At 41.6% G+C, this 25,106-nt stretch overlaps 1 protein-coding gene across 6 annotated transcripts in view; it reads left to right on the top strand.

Moving 5' to 3' along the window:
• BTRC (beta-transducin repeat containing E3 ubiquitin protein ligase) overlaps positions 1 to 25,106 on the top strand; it is a 122,741-nt gene that overhangs the window by 60,018 nt on the left and 37,617 nt on the right. For 5 of the 6 annotated variants that reach the window (XM_075423602.1, XM_075423598.1, XM_075423601.1 and 2 more), the window contains one exon: positions 1,509 to 1,598. The exons of the other annotated variant lie outside the window; for it this stretch is intronic. In XM_075423602.1, the coding sequence (XP_075279717.1) occupies positions 1,509 to 1,598 (90 nt within the window). The remainder of the gene's footprint in view (positions 1 to 1,508; positions 1,599 to 25,106) is intronic. 6 annotated transcript variants of the gene reach the window in all.

The raw sequence follows: 25,106 nt of genomic DNA, 5'->3' as shown, positions 1-25,106 counted from the left end.
GTTTGTGGAAGTATCTCCTATCGCTCAACAGAAGTCCCTTTTAATCTCTTTGCATTTATGCCTCTGACGTCCTTTGCAACAGGTTCCTCTGCTGGTTTGTGTGTTACTACTGACTACATATTGTGCAGAGTCAAGCCTGTGGCAGAGGGGCAAAAAAGGGAGCTCATCTGCCGGTGCTGGGCGCTGAGGGCGCCTGACTGACGACGTGGCTTTGGAGCAGAGGGAGAGGTTAGGAGCCCTTAGCATGCCAGTGTTGCCTGCAGGTTTTGTAACCTGTGGCAGGGTTGGGGTTGAATTAGCTTAGAATCAAACAAATAGAAATCCATAGCAAGCCCTGAAAGAAGGATCTTCAGAGATTACCAGCGAATATTACAGGGTGAGAACTGACAGGCAGTTCACTACAAATCTTAGTGTGTCCTCCCCTTAAGGCAATGTTAAAAGTATCATGAATGTTAGTATGTTTTACTTAGCGCTTCTGGAAATATCTTTGTAGCAAGTTTGATTTCATTCGCTTTCAACATGCTGCTTGGGTTTTCCCCAAGTAACTGAGGTGGCAACGTCTCTGTGGTCCGCTTACTACTCTTGCAGCAAAGCAAGTTTGTGCCTGCGTTTGGGTTGCCAGTTTTGCTTGGGAGCAGTTTTCTGCAAATGGTGACAGGTGCTGGGGTTTTAATCCAATGGTGGATATCTTGTGTGCTACTGTCCTCCTCCTGCTCCTCCTAGAAAATGTGACCTTAATCAAGTGGTACTTAAAAAGGTGCTGAAAGTTGAGGGGGCAGAGGAAGCCTCCATTCAGAAACTCCTGAGTTCTTGAGGCATCTTAGTTTAAATAGCCAAATCAACCAAAGTGTAATTTTAAGAACACTTTGTAAGTACTGTTCATATGCTCCCCTTAAGAAAGGCAGAGACTGTGAGTAACGTGTTCTGCAAAGGCTCCAGAGTCTGTAGCCCCAGCAGAGGTCCCCTGGGCAGGACAGTGTATGAGTTAAAGCAAAAAGACATTCTACTTTAAAATAAAAAGCTTTCCAAAAATGTGGAAGATTAAGCAAGTGACGTGATCCGCATTTGCTCCCTTCTGATTACAACCTTCATACTGTCCCCATGTATTTTTACCTGATAAAGACAGGGGATGTTTATTAACATTTGACGTACACTGTGATAACTAGCACGTGGAAATCGCCTTGCTTTAGTTGTTCAGTTATGCAGCCATTTTGTGAAAGACCAAAGAACTGAGATCAGATTTTTTTTTTTCTTTTTCAAAGGAAAAGAGGAGAAAAATCTTTTTTTTCCTTTCCATCTCAGAACTGTAAAATTGCGCATAGCTCCTCAGCGGACATGCATGCCCTCAGCATAGGCTGTTACTGTAAACTAGTTTATTTTGGTTTGAAACATTTACACCTTAGGAAAAAGGAAATGTGGTAGACTTGTTGTGGGTTCCTGTGCCAAAAATGTGGTGCCTGGAAGAAAATCATGTTCTTCTAGTCATAACCATTTTAATCTTTCTGCAGACCTACAACAGCTGTGCGAGACTGTGCTTAAACCAGGAAACAGTATGTCTAGGAAGCACTGCTATGAAGACTGAAAATTGTGTGGCCAAAGTAAGTAAGAGAACGGCTTTGGTTTTGAGGGTTTTTTTTAGCAGACTGTTCATTGTTAATCACAGAAAAGTTCTTGTTAAAAATTACAGTTAGAAAAAATATTTAAACAGAAAGCAAGCATTTTGGGTAGGCTTTCCCATCCTTCAGTGTAGAGTTTTCACACTTGCTGTTTTTCTCTGTTGGAAATGATTACTTGAGTCCTGAGCTATCTAGGATTGAAGGATTCATTCTGCTCAATACAAGCAATGACTTTTCTAATGGGATGACCTGTGCCTGCCATGTAATTAGCTGTGGCAAATTCAAATGATAAATGTCCAGATATATGCTAAAAATACTGCGTGAGAGCTCTTTGTGTCGGTGGTTCCCTTTCTTAGCTACCAGAAAGGAGGTGCAAAAAGAAAGACCTTTCAATTAAAGTACAGTGAATGCTGTATTTAAGGGAAAGGGAGGAGGGAGATACGGCAGTCAGAATGGTAAGAAAGTCGATATATTAGCCCATCAGAGAAAAGTCATTCCTGGAGAGTTGTAGGAGATGTGATTGGAAAAGATGAGGTGCCATTAGCCACCTTCGTTTCTTCAAATTCAGCGTAACTAAAGTAAAGTAACATACGTGTAGGGCTGTTTGTGAATGGAAAACATTTGAACCGTGATGCAATATGAATAGAAGGGCTGTGCGAAGGATGAGTTTAGCCTTGTGTAAGCTTCGTATTTCCACTGCAAGGAAGTTTAGAATGGGCATGCAGGGCAGATCAGTGCACACAGCCATCTGTTACTGAAACCAGCTGGCATTTTGTTGCTCCTCTGTTACCACAAACCTGGCCACTCAAAAGCCTGTTTTCTCTTTCAGTTTTTTGGTCCTTGATCTTCTTGAAGTCCTTTTTTTTTCATACGTTGAATGGTAGTTAAAGGTGCCGTGTCCCTTCGGGGCTCACTTTTGTATTGACCTTTAAGATAATTTCCTAGCTAAATCTTTGCTGGGATTTTGCTGGTGAAATTTGGATGTCCCATTACTTTTGTTTCCTGTCAGGGAATCTGCAATCATAGGTTTGTCATGGTGCTTGCAGGTGGCTTGGCGCTCGTAAACTGTGCTTGACATGCCAGGTTACCTTCCAGTGGAGAAGCACTACTGAGAGGAGCTACCAGTCTTGATACCAAGTGCTAATATTTAATACTGACACCTTCATGCTTAGCTTAAGACAACTGGTATCACACACTGCTTATTAAGGTGCTTAATGATACAAAGTAGGTGAAACTCTTTCAGCAAAGCACTAGAGCAGCTCTGACTGAATTATATCACCATACAGCATCATTCTGATGCCATGAAGCAGCTCACAGCAAGCTAGCTAGAGTAAACCCATTCAACTCCATCTGCTTTATGGCAGATTATTGACCTGTTCATCTTACTAAGGAGCAAGGATGTGCAAGAACTGCAGCTAATTTACGTGATGCCTCTTTCAACTGAAATGACATACCTTTAACATCCTAGTGCCCCAAATAATAAACTCTCCTAAAACTATGTTTCAGTGGGATCATGGTAAGAGGTGTGGCTAGGGCTCAAGGCAGGAAGAGCAAGACTTGTTTCATGTTATTGAGGGTGAATTTGAACCATGACCCTCGAGGTGAAAAAGCGTATGTTTTAGAGTATTGCATCTCTGAATGCTGTAGGATAATACATATGTTTATATGCTGTAGGACAATCTGCCATCACATATATAAAAAAACATATATAGATGTATACATTCATATATATACACATGCATATGTATTTATATATATAAATATGAAAAAACATAAGGACTTTTCTGGGGCTATATTTGCCCTAGTGCTGGCTTGCCTGGCTGTTGTACTCCTTTCCTTTGCCTTCCCATCTACACACCAAAATGAAACAGGTTCAAAGAAAGCTTGTCTTTCAAATTCCAGGAGTGTTGAAGCATTTATAAATCCAGTTCGCTAAATGCACATGGCTCAGGGATGGCATAGGCAAATGGCACAACTGTTAAATGTTCCCTAGGTGAAAGGCTTAAATGGGACTTAAGGAGTTCAGAGGCCTTCTCCTAGCCTTATGCACATGGCAGGTTTTATCCTCTGTGACTGATTTGTCTTGCAGCCTTGGACTTTAAAATGTTTTGTTGGGAGGTTGAATACTGGAAATTATAACTGTGGGTTTCTTTATCTGCAGCACTTTTGGAAAAGGGGTTTAAATTTTTATTTTTTTGAACTGGCATTGAAAGACAAAAAGGATCACTTTGGAAATCATGATTTATCTTTCTGATTCTGCAGTGCAGTGTCAGCCCTGACTGGGAGCCACAGTCAGTATTATCATGTGCTTGTCAGAAGTGTCAGTCAATCTGCAAGGGATGGTGTTTTTTCCGAAAGCAGAATTTATGATTCTGCACCTGCTTGCAAAAAAGAAAATTGTTCTCTGTTAAGACTGTATTAATGCCGTTTGCTGATCATGTGCTTGATATTTCTAAAGTTTGTTCAAAGTATGACATGCGGTTTCCCTTGAGGCCACACGCATCAATATTGAGATAACTTTTTTCAGACTGAAGCACTGTCCATCCATCAAGTTCTCTTGTGAAGGAAAGCTTCTGTACAGGACAGTCAGGTGTGACTTACCCACCTGACAACTGACATTCTTTCTAAAATGGAGGGAAAAGAAGTTATAATAAAAAAGTTATGCTTTTTCAAGTACAGGGAGTAGCATAGGGCTACTGTCTTTTTGACCACTCAAAGAAGTCTTCGTTTGTTGGGAAACTTTGTCCCATCTGCTATACCATGTTGTGCTGACTATGCAGCCAGGTGCTCGGTGACTTTTGCAAACCTATGAATTATCTTGTTTTATTTAGGCATTTAAAAATAAAACTAGAATATCATGTTCTGATGAATCTTTGTATTTTGTTCTTAGCCATGCTTTTCTGGTATTTGCCCTCTGGAACTTCATTGATGGGACATGGGCATATTTGGGTAGAAGCAAATAAGGAGCAGTAGAAATTATTTCAAGTGTGCTCGTGTTTTGACTGAAGAGATGGGATCTTGAGTTAAAAATTAAGTATTGTGATGCACAGATGTAGCCTGTGTGATCTGTAACATCGGTTCTCTTACATCCTCAGGAGTTTTGCTGTTAATCTTTAGACATCTTTTTGCCTTTTACATTTGAGTGATCAACAGGTCTGATGTATGTTTAACCTAATGCCTTTAAAAAGGAAATTCAATCTCTGTGTCTTTATATATGTGTACACACACACATATATACAAAATCCTCCTGTTTGTCTCTGTAGAAATCAAAAAATGTCTGAGAGGATTTATTTATATGATACTACTGGTGTGCAACCACAAGTGGACAGCTTTGTCAGGAATTGGTGCTAGGTACTTAAATAAGATAGAAATGTGGCATGAACCCGAGCTCCAAGGACAGGGTGTTTGGTTTTAATGAGGCTTATTGAAATCTGGCCAAATGAGCATCTGTTCCTATTGTTTGTTCCATATTTTGTAAGCCAGTATCTTCAGGCCACATAATGGCGTTGGTGTGTGCTTCATCCTCAATTAGAGAGGGGCACAGTTAAAAATCCCCTGGCATCTGGTATGTCACTAGGATTCTTGTGATGCTCCTGGGTGTGCAAACAAGTTTCTCTTCTGTTCTTCTGCATCCAGGACCACTTACTTTCTGTGATGACCTTCACACTTTCTGTTTGCTGTGTAGTGGGGGATGCCCTGATGTGTCTCCAGTCTCCTTGGCTGATTTTTTACTTGGATGGATTATAGATATTCCTGTTTTCAAACAGAGGTCTTACTTTTTCACCCTTTCATAATGTGGGCTTTATTAGGTTGGAGTTGTTCACTTGGAGTCCGTTAGATTTTGCACTTCCCTGGACCATGGAAATATCCTTCTAATTCGAAGTGCTATTTTCTTTCCCAGCAAGAGACTGTAGGTGGTGTACAGCTGATCTCACAGAGTTCTGCAGTCAGAACCCATTTCTTGTATTCATTAGATAGGTCTTTACTAACTCCTGCAGTCAGTTCCAGTTCGTCTCTATCTGCTATATAAAGAAGTGTTCTCAGTTTCATTTTGCACATTGAATTCTTTCCTACATGTGCCAGAGATAGGCACCCTATGGCACACCTGCCACAGACAGCACGAAGACACCTTCTAAGTGGCATCCCCAGGTTTCCACTTAGTTCTGAACTCAGCAGCACCTGGGAAAGGTTCTCTGCCTCTGTCTTTATCTGAGATAAGTGAAATAGGAGGAAGAAAAATACAGTCAAGCACATCACCCTTAAAAAATCAGCCTTGTGTTTCAGGCCGCTTCTTGCTACCCACATGCGATAACTGGTCTTGCTTTTTAAGGTCCTGGCAAACAGAAGGACTTCTCAGGGTATTTTAAGCATGTTGTGTCTTTGATTGCTGTGCATCATACTTTTAAATATGCATGCTGCAGTGGTTACAGTATTGAACTAGGAACCTAGAAAGGGTTTATACCCTTTATTTTTAGCACTGTGATTTTGTTCTCTGTTGCCATGATGACTTTTCTTGCTCCCCTTCAAAAGGGGAACTGAATAATAATCTCCTTGCAGAAATGTTGTGAAATTTAACTGTATGATGCATTTTTGACCCTTGGATGAAAAGTCCTGCTTAAGCATGTAGTGATGTTCTTCCTGCTCAGCAAGCTGCTTGTAGTGTACAGGGGGACAGAGCTATGTTCTGCTCAGTTCTGGGAACACAGAACAGGGCTTGGCACTTCAAATATGCTGTGTGAAATTTTCTTCCAAAGATGTATAATAGTATTTAGCTATAGCTACACATTTTACATTCAGGATGATTCAGCTAAAACAGGGAGTGGTGGAAGTAGCTGGTAATTGAAATCTGCCATCCTTTGTCTTCTTTCTGCATCACTACTTCCGAATTTTTAGAATAAAAATAGTCTGCACAATGGTAACATCGAGCTCAGATTTTTTTATATGAATTCAAAGGAGAAACCATGAGTATTCTTTAATGAACATTTAGGGTTCCAGACTGGATGTTCCAGTTGGCAATAGGACAAATTGGTCTGAAGAGTGTCCCTGTTTTACTCTCAAGTCCTGCTATGTCACAGATTGATGGCTTCTCTTTCCTGAGAGCGTCCCTGCATTTGCTTTGCATGAACAGCACAACCATCTCAGAGTTCTGCTGTGATACGTCACTGATCAGTATTTCTTCAGATAATGCGTAGTTTTCCAGTGCGTTTGAAGCCTTTCCAGTCCTTGGGACTGACATTAGAGCAATTTAATCATGAACAAATATTATTTGACTAACTGCATTCGGTTTCCTCATACTCCTTCCACTGTTTTAATGAGATAGTAAGTTCCATCTTACCTTAATTTTTAGTATTAAGCTTCTGTGTAATGATGCAGAGGGCCTGTCAGTGGACATGCTTCCAGCTCCAGACCCCTCGGTAGCAGTGTCCCCTTTTGTGGCTTGGATATTACCTTTCTCTGGGACGACAGTATTTGAGGCTGATAAACGCTGCCTCAGCCACTGGCTAACAGAGATTTAAGCATGTCGTTTTATCTTCTGGTGTAGGTATTCTGTCTGTAAAAAGAGGATTGTGTGAATGGCCGGTATTGCAGGGACATTGCTGGGATTACTTAATGTTCAAAAGGTGCTTTGAAACTCTGAATTGTCAGTATTTAGACAGCACAAGTAGAAAACGGCATCTGAGGTTTATCTAAGAGCTTTGACCTAATGATGATCTTAATTTCTTAGTAACATGTCTACTTTTATCTTAATTGCGAGTTTCTTGGTTTTTTGTTTTTTTGTTGTGGTTTGTTTTTTTTTTTAGGTCAAGACAATCTTTATGCTTTAGCTTCCCCTTGGTCTAATAACCTCTTTGCAAATGACTGCGAAAGAAATGTGATATTCCTGCTTTCCCCCATCCCACCCCACCATACACATTCTCCAGATTTTGATAGACTTGTTTTATTTATTTCCAAAATTATATCCGCAGGAAACAAACTGTTTAAATTCAGATTATGCTGAAGCAAAATGGTCCTGGTATGAGAAGCAACGTGCTGTTTTATGAGCGCAGAGTCCCTTTTCTCATAACTGATTGATAGTAAATATTTTCCTGAAGAATTATTGCCAACCATGAACAGTGCAACTGTTTCACTTTTTTTTCAGTGCTACTTGCTGTACCAGCCATTGTCTGTAATTAAGATCTACAATTCACAATGCAGACGTTTGCACTTCCTCTGGGTCTGAGCTATTTATAAGGCATTTCAGCTGTTCAGAGTTTCTTTTCAGTGTTAAACTACATGTAAACAGGCTTCTTTAGACTTCAGTTACACAAACATTGCGGACTGGTTGTCATTTCTGCTTCACTTACCACCCAAAATGACTTCGCATGTCAATGAAGCCGCGAATTAAAAAAGAATTACATTTGGGTTTTTTTAAAATGCAAAAGAGACTTTGAAGAAATAATAGTATAATAGTTAACTCATAAATGGTTTTATAGCTGAGGGTCTCTAAGTGTATTCTGGAGATCAGTTCTCAAAGCTCTACAGTAAGGATGATCAGTCAGGTGATACGCAAAGTCTTGATATCATTTCCAAAGTTCAGTCAACTTGATGGAGGGGTTTCTGCTTTTTGGAGCCCTGGATTTGGAATCTCAAGAAAGCAAATTGCATTACCTGTGAAGTTGAGTTCGGTAAGTACTGGAAGGGCTCCCACACAGGTCTTAAAAACTCCTTGTCAGGTTTGACTGGTTATGAGGAAAAACTTTTTCATGGTGATGAGTGTCAACTGGAACAGGCTGCTTGCAGAGGCTCTGCAGCCTCCGTCCTTGGAGGTTTTCAAGACCAGGCTAGATGAAGCCCTGAGCTACCTGATCTGACCTCATACTGCACCCTGCTTTGAGCAAGAGATTGGGGTGGAGAATTCCTCAGGTGCCTTCTAAACTGAATCGTGCTGGGTTCCTCTCAGTACACAGGCAGTGAAGACGCAATAGAAATCTTTTAAAATTTGGAATTTGACCTGGTATTCTTAATCAAAATTCCCCTGCACCTGTATTCAGTGTAGTGTCACACGCTGTAGTTCCACCCCGAGTGCTTGCTGCTTTGGTGATTGATAGTCTGCATAAAGAATTGCAGCCTTGAGGTCTTCATTCAAGTCCTGTCACGTTAACCTTGTAAGGAGTGTTCACCGGGATAAGAGTTATGCAACAAACTGGACTTGCGTTAATAAAGTACTTTGGGATCTTTTGTGCTGGAAATGTGAAACAGTTAGGAATCCAAATCATTGGTGGCTTTAGTGTTAAATGGCGGCAAACACGAAGGGAAGCATTGCTTCTTGAGTAGTCATCTGCAGTGGCAGCACCCTCAGATGGTACAGAGTACAAATACCATTAACACAGCATTAACTAGATACGTTTTCAGTCTTTTTCAAATGCAAGAATTGAAAACATTGTTAGAATATGTCCCATTCTTTCGCGAAAGCTTGTGGCGTGGAACACTGGAATAATCGTCTCGTGGTGTCGCCTGCTGCAGGGAGGCCGCTGGTGCGGGCAGTTGTCGCATTTCAGAAGGCAGAGTGAGCTCTGAGCTTAGCCTGGCCAGAGGGCTGCTAGAAGCGCGCCCATTTTTGCAGACCGATGGGGGTATGGCCGGGTAGGCTCCGAGGTCTTCGCTGCGAGGAGCGGGCAGGGGAGGGGAAGGAGTGTGGCGCGAGTTCACCGTCAGGCGTGTGCTGCGGCGTTGCCCACCGATGCGTGCCGGATCACCCGCACGCAGAGATCACATGGCTCCGCCAAAAGTCAAACGATCAATTCGCCTCGTTTTGGCTCTGTACTTAATGCACAAACAGTGCGATCTGCAGGGCTGTAATTGCATTGTTAGGGCCAAGGAACAAGCCTGTGCCTTTTCAGCAGACAGCTGGCAGGGAAAGAGGCATGTTGTTAGGAAAGAGAGAGGCAAGGCAAATAAAATTACTGCTAACGCTCAGAGATCGGCAGGAGTCCTACTTGCCTAATCTTACCGGTGGGAGCAAGCGGCTGTTGTAATCCAATTATAGCAGCATAAGCAATTTGTTAGACACTCCGCATAATGTAACAATTTCCCAATAAACTCTGACTTGTAATAACGTCGGCAAGAGCCCACATAAATCTGCCCGAATGGTGGGGGCTGGAGTGTTCGGCTGGGGGCTTGTAATTTGTGCCATCAGCACGTTTTGTGGAGTGTGGTGTGGTGCAGTCTTTCAGTGCAGGAATTTTAAGGAGAAAAGCATGGCACGCCCCTCCAAGAGAAAGCCATTAGCAAGGGTCAAAAGAGATACCAAACAAAGCTGGGAGGTGGCTTTTCTGGGAGGGAGGAAAAATCAACCCCCAAACGAAAGGCTCTAGCTGACGAGGATTTAAAAATATTAAGAAGCAGTAATGAAAATTGTAGCATTTTAGATTGCAGCAGGGGGAGGAGGGGGAACTAGAATTACATCTGTTTTGGAGGGGGAGGGAGGAAAATACCCTTCCTTACATTTAAGCCGTTTAAATATTAAAAAAAGAAGCTCAAGTATCGAAAGGGATGCTCTGTGCTTACAAGACCAAGAAGCCACAGAGCCTGTCCCAAGCAATTCATAATCTGCAAGGGGAAAAATTAAACCTTTTCTGGTAGCCTGGTACTCTCCCGTTGTCTTTCTTGCAGCCCCTGGCTGGCTTCATGCGTATTGGCACAGCATCTTGATGATGTGTCTGAGAGATAAAACATAGGTCTAGAACCATTCACTTTGAGCGCACCCCAGTGAATTTAACTTTTTTGGCACAATGATGAATGTCCCCTCTGGTTCATGCAGATCTACACAAAGAACTAATCTGATTTAGATATTATTTAAAAGTAAAATCAGTCTGCTGCGCTCTGCCTGTCACTCTTAGAGCACATTGCAAGTTACAGCATCGGAGACACCAGTTTAAGGTTTATGTTTAGCAAGATTTAAGATATCATATTTCTGTTAATGCCGCTACTTAGCATTTCCCTTCGCTAAGATGCGGATAGGCAGCAGGCAAAATAACGTAGGTCCCTTTATATAGAGTGTAGAGACTGTCAGAGGTCCAGGATTTTCAATGTAGTTCTTACCGCTGCTGCGGTGTAAAAATGCCTGACTTCATACCGCTAACAATACTTTATTCATTTCTTCTCTGTGCGATCCTGTGAGGCTTCAGTGTGGAGTGACATTTCTGCTCTGACTCATTCCCGAGTTGTGGCAGCACAATGCTTTTTCGTAGGGGGAAAAAAAAATAGTTCCCAGCCGTATGAAACAGTTTCACTTATCGTTGGGAGCTCCTGCTCTCAGTCCCTGTGTTTTGGTGCTGGGCTACGCAGGCTCCTCTGCTTAGCAAAAAGCCCCACCAAACCCAAAACTAAATTGTTGACCTTGTACATACAGCTCACACAGTTATTCCCGTACCGTGTTTGTCTTTATGCTAGTACCACATTTTGTGCAATTTTGGGGTGTATTTGCATATTAGCCTGTCATATTAGTACTGAGATGATTTTTATTTAAACTGTAAAACGGTAGCTGAGATGTGCAGGCAGGCTGCCGTGCGGATACTGCTGCATATTTTGCCCTTCTTTATGTGGAAGTCAAGCCTCCATTGTTCTTAATCTTCGTCGTCTGCCAGCGTATCAAGATCACAGGCTGACACGGCAAGTGTTTCTGAAAGTATCCTAATAAATATTTTCTTTCAACATAAATACACCCAAAAAAGTGTGTTTAAGGAGGGCAGGTATTATCTTAGTTTACTGAAGCTGCATCAATTAACTGCAGTGCTTCTAATAAAGCCACTCAGTGTCTGGGTTTAACTAATGGCTGATTTTCACGGCTTTGACAGTGAGCTGTGTGCGTTATTTTCTCCTGATATTGTAAAAATAATGAGAGCAAATTAGAACAATCAGTTTACCCAGATAGCTGCTGATTGGAGGTGATGGGCAATATGGCAGCGGGTAATCCATCTTCGGGCTCCTGTCACATTAACTTCAGCAGTGTGGAAAAGATCAGGCGGAGCGAGCAGGAATCCTGCCCAATCAGAAAGCCGAAATTAATGAGAAGAGCATTGTTCTGTGATCAACCTTTTAATTAGCAAGAGTGGAGATGGAGGGAGTGATGAAGCTGGCAGCACAGCTGCACAATGCTGGGCATGTTTTCAGTGAGGGGGAGGAAAAACATGGGTTTTAAATTACCCCTTCTGTGCTCCCTGTACACCGGCAGTGTGTCTTCATTCTAAACCCCTTAAAAGATCTTAATAAACAGCCGCATCCAGGTTAATACTGCAAACGTGGCTGTTACTAATGAGTAGTTTCAAAGTAGGTCCTTTCGGGGGTCATTTAGGAAAATGTTGATCACTGTTTAGAAAAAAAAAAGAAAGAGACTGGGTTTGGTATTGGATTTAAAGTTTTGCTGCATCAAGGAAAGAAGAGGAGGGAGACGGATAAAATTAGAGTAAGGGACTGCCTGTTTTATTACTCCCCTCCTTATTTAGTATATGTTTGAAATAAGATTCCTCGGCATATATTTGAAATGAGACTCCTCAGTTAAAAATACTATGCATGACATGTGGCTTTCAGCAGCAAAAAAAGAGGAGAGATCAAATACTGCATTGATTTCCTAATGCTCCTTTTTGTGGATTTTTTGTTGATTTTTTTCTTTTGCACAAAATTTTTTCAGTTTAATCACTTATCAACAAGAAATTGTAATTTGAAAGATATGGCTGCTGTAATTGCTAAGAAGATTGACTTGATATTTTTTTTTCCTTGAGGTTTGATAAAATCTCAATTTTCTCAAGTACATTCTAAAAAATAGACACAGGAATTAATGACTGCTAGATCTGAATACCAGTGTTACGAAAATTGTTATCTTTTTAAAGGGAAAAAAGTAATGTGGGAAAAAGAGTGATATTGGGGGATGATTTCTGAGAAGGAAAGTTAGAAACATTACAGAATGGTGTTAATGCTTGCAGTGCAGGGGAATCCAGCTACTTCTGATTAACGCAATTCCTGTTCTTCCTTCCTTGCTCTCTGCAGTGTGTTTTTCAGGCATTACTTCTGTCCTTCCCCATAATTGCCAAAGAAGTTGTAATGGTTGAAGAGCGAGGCTCTGTCATTCTGCGCACGGTGCCTGTGCTGCTTTGCTTTGGTTTTCTCATCAGGGCACAGGTTTTCTTCACTTCTAGGTATCCCGCTTCCTGACACTGAAAAGCGAGTAAAACCTTCCCAGTTTGTGAGAGGAGCCCCAGACCAGCGCGCTGCACCCTGCAAACTGCACGGGCTGTTCGTGCGGCTCCACTGTCAGCTCGCGCCCTCCCGTCAGCTTTGTGTTGCTCGCTTTTTGGTGGGTAGCAGAAAACAGATGAGCTAGAAAGCAAGGCTGATGTGGAGGAGGTTGGTTGTTTTGGTTTTTAGTTCTTAGTTTGCTTACTGTAGTATTTTGACCTTTCTTACTTTGTAACAGTGATGTGTATACTCTGCCCTCCCCCTGCTTTAAAAATGAGGAGTTGTGATAGCCACGTAGTTTTACAGCTTGTAAGACGTTACATCGCTGCAAAAAAGTTAACCTGAGAAGGCACAGACCTTTTCTACTATCTAAACCAGTCGTAGTTCTCATATAATCATTAGTGGGGCTTGCAGTTCTGGCTCTTAAGGTTGTCTGATATTTTCATTTGTAAGAAAAGATTTCAGTTTTTCATAACTGCGCTACTATTTAACTCTTTGAAATAAAATTTTTCAGCCTCAGTCTGATTCCCCCCACTCCCTACAGCCTGCGGCAGAAATAAAGTTTGGTGTGTGGGGTGAACAGTATTCACTTAACCAACAGCTGTTCAATATTTTATTTTATTTGTGTTGTTTTTTTCTGTGCCCTGGGCTGTATTTATTGCATGCCTTTCAAGCCCTGGTCAGAACATGGAAATACAAACTTCCTCCTGAGGGTTTCCCTTGTAGTTTGAGTGCTTCATAAGCCTCAATTAATCCTTCCAGGGTTTTTTAGGATGAGGGCTGGACTCACAGCGTCCCTTTTTTGCAACTTTTACAACTGAAATCTAGGGAGGAAATAGTTTATTTATAGTAAGCAATGAGGCCTCACAGGAGGAATATTAGATTAGGAATTATGGCTCCACATTTTGTGACATCTTTTGTCTTTGTCATATTCTGCTTTTCCATCTCAGTTCTTCCATCTGTAAAAGGGAATAATGCTGCTTAACATTTCCTTATTAGACATCTGGGGATCTGGAAACATGGTATCACTTGAAGCGTATTTTGTTCTTAAGCATTACTTTTGTTTATATACACCTAATGTTGATCTGGGCTCTCTTCGCTGGCACCTTCTCTCTCCCCGGGTCAGTCTGCATGTTTAAAAGGCTGAGCTAGACATGCATCTTGAGAAGGATGCCCTTGCCAATGGTTGCAGTCAAATTTGCAATCAAATATGATCCTTATGGGAGGCAAGGGGAAAGTCTAAGAAAAAGTGGACACTTTCTAAGCTAAACATTCTGCTTGTTGTTGCATAAAACACCAAAAGCTCTTAAAGCCTTTTGTTCCTCTTTAATAAAGCACAAAACCCAGTAAATTATTCCACAGCTGCTTAAATCAGTTTGTCAGTTCTCAAAGAGATTCCCGTGTGGACTGAAACCAAATGGTAGATTCTTACCCAAAAGTAACCTTACTGCAAGAGAATAACAGGAATGAGGTGATGTGTTGCAGTATTCACCTTAACTATGGAGCCGCTACCGTGACTCTGTAATGGGATGTCCCAGCATGGGGCATAATATCATAAATACTGTAAATATGCCACATGCGAATTAATAGGCAGCCTAAGGATTGTTAATGTTTACATACATGTCAAAATGAACATACAGCTAATTTTTTTTTTCATCTAATAAAATAAATTTCTTCTAGCTCCTGGTTGCGTTTTGCAGCTGAATGATTTTATCAGTGTTAGAAGTTCTTGGGGTTTTTTTTGGATCCTATTTTCTGTTAATTTAATTTGAAATGTTTCACATTCAGTTGTCTGAATTTTGCATTTTGTCTGAGCAGTTTTCCTGCCTCTGTCTTCCCACCACCCCCAAGTGCAGCTCTCCCTGTTCTGACCCTGTCAGTTTGAGAGCTGTTTTGAGACTGGGGGACATTTGCTCCCCAACAAGCTAGGGGAAAATTCATTCTCTGGATTGTTTTTGCTTCACCCTTTTTGCCTGATCACTCTGACATTTTTCTCTACCATCTTTCAGGATCAGAGCTGTGTGTAGAGTGTTACTACTTTGTGTCTTCTTCCTGAGTCTCAGTCTGCCTAGGGAACAATAACGTAGCTCTGCAACACCTTGCAAAGTACTTGCATAGTATCTCAGGAGAAAAGAGGTGTCTTAGGCTCAGATCAAAACCTGAGGAGAATCAGGAGTAAAAATTGTCCTGTAGCTCCATGGACAGTCTAGTCTTCTGCTTTAACTGCAAGTTCCTCTTTCCTTTCACAGAGGTACGTGCTCGTTTTCTGGACTCCCACCTATTTTCATCACTAGTTCAATAACCATCACCTCTTCATCAAACTCTCTCTAAAATACTCCTCGTATAAATGTAACTTTCTGAAGATCAAGACTGACATAAAAGAGAACCCCACAGAGCAATATACCTACTTCTGTAAAGCTAGTGATGACCTGAGGCCACCGCAAAGGCTTTGATGTACAGCCAGGTTCTCAGACGATGTTGTATGTGCTCTGAGGAGGATACAGCCGTATTGGCGCCTGCGATCTACAGAGATCCTCACCCAGCCAGGACTTCTCTGTAGCGAGATGGCTTTCATCTTTCAGTAAGCAACCCAGAATCCCTGTGCACACTGCCACAGGGCAAACTGCTGCAGGGCAAGTCGTATGGGCAAGCCAGCCTAGTTTGGATCCAGTAAAGAAAATCATTAAGTAATTAGAGCCTATACAGGGAAGAAATTTTCCCAGAACCCTTCCCTCTCTCTCACCCTGCCCTGTAGCTTTCAAAGAGCTTCCACAACCTCAGCAAACACATTACTGGAAACAATGGCTCAGGCAACACCAGACCATGTTTAAGTAACAGAAGTTCCGAAAGCATTTCCCCTACAATGGCCCCAAGCAGAACGCTAGACTCCACAGATCCTATACCCGTACACTTCCTAGAATGTACGTGCTTTCTCCAGCGCACCAAAAGCCTTCCTGAATGCTGCTGGTGAAGCCAAAACCAAACGTGTTTGTATTATGTGCTAGAATTTTCCTACCTCTAGGTAAACTATCTATATTTTACTTACTCCAATTACCCATTTCTTTCTTTGCTCTATGAGGACTAGCAAACTGTACTAGCTGTTGACAGAACACCAGCAAGATTTTCTTTAAAATTTCTCACTCTTTTTTAAAAAAAAACTCATAGGTTATACTGGGTCACAATTTTCACACTCAGTTTAACATAAGATTATGTCTCATATATCTAAAGGTTTTGTGTGTTTTTTCCAGCTGTATAGTCAGTATTACTATTCCCCAGAAATCCTTTCTCACTTAAAAATTACAGTAGTTTTTTTATAGGTGAAAGACTTTAAAGTTTGGAAGATTCAAAGTGTTTACTTGGTTTTAACTGTCCACTTTTCATATACACAGTATGAGTCAACATGTGATTCATGGTGACTTTGTTTCTCAAGTAATGCAACTTGGTATCTGATCTATAAAATGCAAATACATTAAACTTTTTGTGAATAATATAAAAACACAAGGAGTACATTTATTTAAATCATTTTGGAAGTTTACCTGTTAAGGTTTTAATAGCTAAACAGTTATTTATGAACTATTGCAGAATGTAATTTGTCTTTAGAGAAATTATAAAACCTTAGCTGTACTAATGAAATCAATACATACATTAAAGAACTAGTCCCTAAAATATATCTTGTAGTTCCCATGAAGGTGGGGTGAGAGAAACGTGAATTTATAGGTTGCATAGATAAGTTATCAGTTGGGAAATGGGAGCAGCGCTGTTGAGTCTGTAGTCTCATCTCCTACAACAATGTATAATAGAATAAACTAGTTCTTATTGGAGAACTTCATGTCTTACCCTCGATTTACTTCCAAATATGTAATTGTCTTTACCTTCATTTCTGACGATTTGTCGCCATAGTGGCTTCTTTGGATCAAGTGCTGACACTTAGAATCCCTTCTGATATGAAAGACCAGATTAACAGGCTTCAAATGCTCTCCTCAGGTGGAGACACATTTACCTTTAGAGTTTCCTGATACTGAACTAAAGAGCTCTTCATCTTATGTGGGGCCTCAAGCGTCTCAACATAAATAGTCTGTTTGGAGGCCAGACGCTTGCCTCCATCATTCTGTCTCTCGAAGTAGATCACCATCGACTAGCAGGACAAGTTTTGATCCTGCTAGTCATAAGAATAAATTTGGAGTCATACCAGGCTCCAGATGGTACCTGTCTTGGGTTTTTGCTCTTCATAGTCCCCGAACTGGCAGATACCCATTGCAACTTAAACCCGTATAACTGGGCAGTTAAAGGTAGAAGCTAGCAGAAGATAGCAATAATGTTGAAATCAGTCATGTATCTTTTCTTCTAATTATGGAGACAATAGACGATTGTCCCCGGAGACAGCAGAGTTCACGGTCAAAACAGCTAACTGCCCAGCAGGTCACAGCCTAATCTACCCAGTCAGTGGTAAGTGACTTGAAGGTAACTCCTCCAGCAAAAGCGCCTCCATATCGGGGACTCTAAGGTTGCTTGCATTACCAACATCGAGATCTTATCTTCATCTGACATCCAAACATGAATGAACAGCTTAAAGGTTTGCCCCAGATCCTGTTAGAGTTTAGCTGGAGGCAGTGAACGTATGAAAAGAGATATTCTGTGTTCTCATGCATTTGTTGTAAATGCGTCAGAGACCATGGGGAGTATCCTGTTGAATCAACTACAGACACAGTGAATATAGCCTCAGGGCAGTCTGAAGTTACCTGTGAGTCTCCTGGAACTGAGACAGAAATATACAGAAATATATAAAATATATAGAAATATACCAGAATAAATAGTGTTCATGTGTGTCTTGCACAACTCAGCAGTTCAGCACCTAGTGGAAAGGTGTAGGTTGTACATTTCATAGATCTCAGGTATGCTGAAGTTCATTGGGCACATGTCAGACTGAAAATTGACAGCTCGTTTTCTGGATGAAGCAGTCGCCTGTCATCCATGATAGAGGAATGAACTTTGTATATTTAAGAGAGTGGAGCCCACAGTCCCATCAATGTTCAATGAGTAGAGAAAGTCAGTATGCTCAGTTACCATTCAACAAGTTTGCATCTGTGCCCTCTGAGGTATACTCTTGAGCTACAAGGTGATGAGTGTCCTCTTGCAGAACAAGACATTGTCTCATTTGTGTCAATCTACCTTCTGGGATCTCACAAGTCACTGGTTTCAGCCTCTTGCTCTTGTGTATACTGCTTTGTCCCTTTAGTGAACTTAACTGAGTTTCATCTTGCAACTAGTTAGAGGTTGGTCTGAGGTCTTTTTTCCATTCTCTTTCCATCAGAAGATGATTCCAGAACCCGATTGTTCTAATGACTGGAAATCCTCTCTGGATTTCCAAGCTAGCTTATTCATAGAGAGATTGTACTACTGGTTCTTTGGCTTGTTTCTTCCTTTTGTTTTAATAGTTCCTCTTCCCTTTTTAATGTTTATCTCCATATATTTTGAGAAAGCAGTCACATCCTCTTTGATTTATTAGGATAAATTGAGTGGTCCTTGGGGTGTGGCTTAATTTAAGAAATGAGGGAAGAGAAACTCTGAGCATGTTCGAGCATTTGTGCTTGAGGAGTTTGCTTTCTAGGAGGAATTGATTTCTGTTTATTTTCCTGTTTGCTCTCTTTTACGCAGAAATTGTCAAATTGTTGCCCTGAACTGTACTGCAGCTATTAACAGTCTTGCAAATGTCATGTAAAGATCTAGTTCTTCTGGCTGATGCAAAGCTTATGGGTTAACTGTCACGTTAAGGCAGAGACGCAACCTGCATTTCTTCTGAAAGAAAAAAGAAGCGTGGGCAAATGACTGCATGCTCCTCCTTGTTTTTGTCAGGTATCCTGGTCCCTTTGTTCTCATGGAATGTTTTTCTGCCCTTTGCAGCACTCAGAGAATACTACTGCTTGGCTGGATCAGGTCTCACCAGTAGTCACTGCTGCTAATTGACAGATTTTAAAATGTGGAGTTTTCTCGGAGGGAACCTAGAATGGGAAATAACTCATGTTGTGCAGTAAAAGAAACTGTTCCATATTTTCCCTTCATGTATATTTAACACAATCTGTAATTTGTAAAAATAGATTTGAATTAGGCTGCCTGTGGAAGCTCGTATCCAAGATAACTTCAGCAAGGCAGGCAGTCCCTCGTTGCGTGTGACTGACTTGCAGACAGACAGCAGTACTCACTGTATATGTTGCTAAACCTAATTGCTGAACCTGCAATTACTTTACCATAATAGCAAATCTTGACAGGCAAGTAGTGCTTACCTGCTCAGCTCATAGAGTAGTTTGACATGAGGGAATGAAAGGGCACTGTATCTAGCCAGGCTGTTTGGCTTCTGTGTCCAACAGGCAAACTTGCCTTTATGATGCTCTGAATTTGTGAAATATGGTAGGCCTGTCCTAATTGTGTGCGCAGGTTCAGATTTAACTGTTTTCTCATATCCATAAAGTCTGAGGTACTCCTGCTTCTCAACACAAAGTGAAACCCTTGTCACAGTGACCACAAACTGAGATTTTAGTTAAAATACATGAAGATTAAAATATTTAAGCAGTGTTTTTTCTGACCCCACTTCTGTCAATTTAAACAGTAGTTTTTGTGCTTAGACTAACGTTCATTTAGGAAAAAAATCCAAAGTGAAAAATACTGAACAACTATACTACAAAAAAATTAAATTGTTAATTAAGTAACACTTGTAATTTCTAAGCAAAGAAAGTCCTCTTTCTGACAAGTAAACCTTCCATATAAGTCTTTGATTGTAGGTAATAAAAATGTTGCTTAATTAATGCAAATTATGTGCATGCATTGTTTTCTTTCAAGTCACTGGATTTTACAAAATTGTGTGAACTACAGAGTTGAATCAGGTTGTTCTCCTTCCGCGTTAATTTGGATCTGTCAGCTCTGTTCTGGATCATAATTTGTAATCCTGGACAGTTCTGAGGTGGGTTGTAGTGGGAGTATTTTGAGATTTGCATTAGAATATTGCAGATGTTTGGGCATCTTAGTCTATTAATTCACTGTTCGAGACCTGAGTTTTGAAACTGGTTCAGGTCATAAGTGAAGGTAAGTTTGAAATTTAATAATTCATGGAGAGAATCGGCTGCAGTTCTTAGAGAACACATGCATTATAACAAAATCAACAGTTTTTGAAGAATATGAAACAGTTGGAGGGATGGAATTGAAAGCCAAGATTGGCTGTTCAGACAGGTCCACTGAATACTGCATACTCTCAGTTTGCAAAGCCAGAGAGCAGGCATATCTGCAGTACTCTTGAAGAACCTGGTATTTGGTTGCTACAAAGAATGAATGACACAACAGCAAAGGCTTGTGAAGCCCAGAGTTGGAAAGCCTTTGAAAAGATAACTCTTTATACAGCATCTTTTAAAAAGAATTTCAGATTTTGCTTATGGTAAATGAAATGCATCAACATCAGACAACTATAACTTGGCATTAATGATTAATCTAAAATGCTTTTCTCTCCAAAAGCCTGGGGAGTGTGGATGAGCTTTGACTGTGAGATTAGAAACACCGAGTCACTTGGGTTGAAAGAGACCTCAGGAGGCACAGCCTTCTGCTCAGAGCAGGGTAGGTATTGAATTCACTAGTCCCAGCTGTCCTCCACTGCTAGGTACCTTCTTCTCCCAAGCTTTACATACACAGAATGTCTGCCTTACAATTTGAAGTGTGGTACTGCCCTCAGAAATGAAGCCAACACATGGAGTACGTGATATGTTTGCATGAGAAGGGTTACGCTGGGCACTAGCTGCTGCCTCACTTTAGCTCCTAAGATAGCACTGGGGGCCTCCTTTATGCAGTCTGGAAGTAACAAAGGCACAAAAACAATGGCTGCAGACTGCTTCCTAAATGAAGATGGGAGATGTATTGCTTCCAGTATACAGAAGTGATCAGAGATCTCGAAGGTTTCAACACTTGGAGGTGCGTGCGTGGGGAAGTGCTGCTGATGCCGTGTCTCACTGCAGTTCGGTCAGCACAACCTCTCTCTTACCTGTCCCTGTTTCGGATCCAAACCGCGACTGTTTGGAGATGCAGGGGAGAACAGGTGGACTGCAGTGTCAGTCCAGGGAGGCAGGCAGCTGAGCGTTGCCAGCATCGCTGACAGACCTGCAACGGCGGAGCTCTTGCTTTAACTCCAGATGTCCTTTCCCTCCTGCCGGATACATCGGACATGGGACTGTAACCCTCTCCTGCCCCATGCGAGAGGTGTGGGGAGAGAGAAGTCATTGCCAGTGCTTTTCTCCAAGTCCTCTGAAGGGGATCAGAGGAACGGCCTGGGATGCCATCTGCATGGCGGGAGGGAAGGTCTGCGTGTCAGGGTGTGGGTGCAGCGGCAGGACTGTGCACAGGGTTCGGGCCCAGAATGGCAGGGACAGCTGTCGGCCAGGGTTGAGGGACACCGGTGGGCAATGCTGGGAAGTTTGTGTCAGGTGCTTCTGTCATCTACTTGGGTCTAGTTACTTCTAGTCTTTCTTACTGGACCTGTCAGAGAAGTGCAAACGTAGCCATGGATAGCCTAACACATCCTATTGTATTTCTGCATCTCTGTCACATACTGACATTAAAATTGGAGACTTCTAAACCCAAGCGCTGTTCCGAAGTCCCCCAGTGGTTACGCACTGAAGTTGCTGTGAGGAGTAAAGGAATTTCACTGGAGTGCACCCTCCCTTGGGCGCTTGCCTTCAGGGGTGCGCGAGTTGTTCCCACGTTTGTATTGATTTTAGGGGTGGTGTCTGGATGTGGTGGCTCAGTCTGAGAAAACTCCAGGTAAAATTATTTCTTAAGGCACTCGACTTCAGATGCTGCTTTGGAAGGCAGCTGGAATGATCCGTACAGCTGTGTTTTTTCTAATTGGTGAAGTTGAGGCCTTTTCTAACGAGTCTGTTTTGTTTAGTTTTTAAGTGACAACTTTGCTGGCACTCAAGGGGAAGTTTGCAACCGTTTAGAGCGTGGTATGGTGTCACCTGGCGACACTGCCCTCACCGAACACCTTTTGTGCAGAGGCCTCCGAAGGCATTCCCAGCGTTAAGCTGTGGTTCGCCTCTGCGTGAAGTGGGTTAGGCTACATCTGTTCAACCGGTAGACTCGTGAAATGGAGTGATTTGCCTAGGGCAGTGCAAGAAGGCAGTGGGAGAGTTAGGAGTAAAACTCGAAAGAGCTGCCATTTTCCTTTCTCACTTTTACGTTGTACTGCCAGCTTTCAGTTTGTCAAGAATTAATAAGTAATAACCTGTGATTAAAAAGGGCTGACGCTCTTTCTGTCATGAGATGCTTCTCTGTCTTCAGTGTTGTGCAAAACTCAGCAGGATTACACCTTTTGAGTTTTACTTAAGCGGCATTACTTAATATTTAATGCTAAAATAGAAACATGTAATTCACAACTGCAGGTGACCTGTCAGCCGCAGTGGGATGTTTGTGAGCTGCAAGGGAAGGTGAGGTAGCAAGACTTTTTTGTGCCATGAAAATGGAAAATTTTGCACAACTTTTTAGTTTAATTTCTTGCTACATTTCACATTGTACACACAGCTGACATGATAATCCTTCAGCTGGTCCTAAATTACATTTTAAAATGGAGATCAGCTAATTATAGCAATCTGAGTATTTTTATTCGGTTATAGAGGGAATTTCTCCTGACCTTTGTTTCTCCTGAATTTCAGATAAACTGGTGGATGTATTTGTAATTATTCATGTGACAACAAAAAGTAAATCAAATAAAAATTATGGACAACCCTACACAAGACTGCTTTGGATGAGACCAGATAGTCACAGCTTAGCGTCTATGGCTCTTCTGTTTTGAGAGTGCTAGAGGGAGCTCTAACCCCTCGATCAAAGGAACAGGCTGTGAATGGTGCATCTGCCTAGTTTGGTCTGTGGTAGGAAACATTGAATTCTCGTGATGTTTAATTTTATTTTGTGTCAGAAGGTTGCATATGTTTTTTCCAGGCATGATCCAAAGTTGCTCCTCCTAGATGAGAAGATGCAAATAGTATGTTTTCGAGTATATTAATACTCGACTTAATGTAGGCTATTGTGAACAGACTGAAAATACAAGAAACAAGTGAGAGGTATTGCAGAGGTGTTTAACAAACAACATGCAGTGGTAAAGTCTAATATTCCCTTCCTTTCACAAAAGAGGGACAATTCTCACAGTAGAAGACCTAATGATATTTAAAAGAGAATATATTTAAACCCATTGGAAGGAAAAGCTACTTTACTCAGCATGTAATTGGTTCTTAGATGTTTAGCCAGTTATTATAATAGAAGTTAAAGGAAGGGTTGGTGGTTGTTAGATAAATTTACAATGGATGCATCAGTGTGTGAGGATGGAAGAAATTTCTCGTGTGATATGCTCCACACTGGTTACATCCTTGAAATGACAGGAAAGTAACTCTCAGAAGCGGGATGACAAGAAGAAAAGAAAACTTAGCCTCTATTTGTAGAAAGGGCAATGTGGGTAGATTGATACTATTTCGCTGATTTTTAAACTCATTAAAAGGAGTAGTGGAATTATACCTTTGAGTGAAAAGATGTTATGTGGAAAATACTGTATGTGGAAGGACCGAGTGAGGCTAGCAAATCCCATTCTGCCCCCATTTACTGGGGGTTTTATATTGCTTGTGTTATATTCAAACAATTCCACTTCCATTGAGTCTACTATAGGGAGTGGAATACTCGGAGGCTCCCTCCCTTCTTCAGTTGGAGGGTTTTTTTCTGAACACATCAAGACTATGAGACTATGACTTTGTGTGCTAGTCTGTGTCTTGAACTTCTGGGTTGTGCAATCTGATCATCAGCTGATAGGGACAAAGTCTGTTCAGCTGTGAAACTGAATATGCCTTCCTGAAGTTCTGTTATGGTCGGAGCTGGACATTTCTTGTTGCAGAGGGTGCTATTTCTTGCCTTTCTTCTGTTACGTACTTGCACGTAGCAACAGCGTTTGGCCTAACCCAACCTGACACAATTTCTGAAGATACAGAATTCATTAGAGAATCTCCTTAATTTGTGTTTTTGGAGTTTGTTCCTCAGTTCATGAATCTCTAGCCAGGTACCAATGTAAGAATAGACTAACACGATCTGAAGATATAAAATCATAGAAGACTTTCAGTTAGGATGGACCTCTGGAGGCCTCCAGTCCAATTGACTATTCTGAGAAGGATTACCTTGACAACCAGCTCATTTTGCTTGGAAGCTTGTTCACTTGTATTTTGAAAATCTCCTTCGTGTCCAGAGTTTTGCTTGCTACAGCTTGTGCCTGTTGCCCCTTTTGCTGTTGTTACGCACTTCTGAAAAGACTCTGTCTCACTTTCTTCTATAACCTCCCTTTAGGTAGTGGAAGGCTAGCATATAGCTCCCAGTCTTCTCCAGGCCGAACACAACCAGCTCCCCTAGCAATCTTAGTGGTCCTCCACGGGAATCACCCCAGTTTGCCAGCAAGGTAATGTTTAACTGCAAGGTTAGCAGAACAGCTCATATTGAGAAGACAATGCTTATTAGTGGAGTGAGAGTTATGGGATGATCTTGTAGGGATTCTAGGAGGCTACGAGGCAAAATCTGTCCAGATTTTGGCTGCAGCCTGCTGACCAGCTTTGACCCGACACTGTGAGAGTATTTCATGGACTTTTCCTCTTACAGCTGCCTCTGTGGTAGCTGCTAACAGCAGTAGTATTGATATCAGCCAGTGTGAGCTGATGAGATGTCCTCTTCTAGATCTAGCTGTACTGGTGGAAAAGAATACTGCTCAGCCTTCGTCTGGCTGCTGCAGGTTGCTGCCCTCCAGGATCTGTCAGCAAAACTGCAAACCTGCTTTCAGTTAAGATGAGGTGTTTTAGCTTAGACAGTTTAAATAGCAGGTCTTTACTAACAAGCTTATTTTGACTGAAATAGGTTAGGCAGTGCTCGTGTAGCCAACTCTGCCAGCAGATCTAAGGAGTACGTTTGCAGTGGGAGCAAAGTGCATACGTGAATCTTGGGGTTCTTCAGAACGCTGCTGCATTTTTGTTCATTGCATCTCCAGTAGGTCTGGAAGTATGTAGTACTCCTGTAGCTGGGAAATGGTACGTGATATCCAGCAGGTATTTTCATGGCTTCCAGTTCTGAATCACTCACTCTGCCTTGGCTGGGTAGTTTAGTGCTCCTGTGCCCTCTTTGTTGTTGGTAGCAAAATGCATCTCTAAGGAGGAAAGTCATGGAAAATAATACTGGGTAAACTGTCTTGGAGGGCTTGTGTTTCTTGATGATAAAAGTTTT

Source organism: Opisthocomus hoazin, chromosome 6 (assembly GCF_030867145.1).
Source record: "Opisthocomus hoazin isolate bOpiHoa1 chromosome 6, bOpiHoa1.hap1, whole genome shotgun sequence".
Classification (NCBI taxonomy): domain Eukaryota; kingdom Metazoa; phylum Chordata; class Aves; order Opisthocomiformes; family Opisthocomidae; genus Opisthocomus; species Opisthocomus hoazin.
The sequence above is the reverse complement of the archived record's forward strand: the minus strand, read 5'-3'. Positions and strand labels throughout refer to the sequence as shown.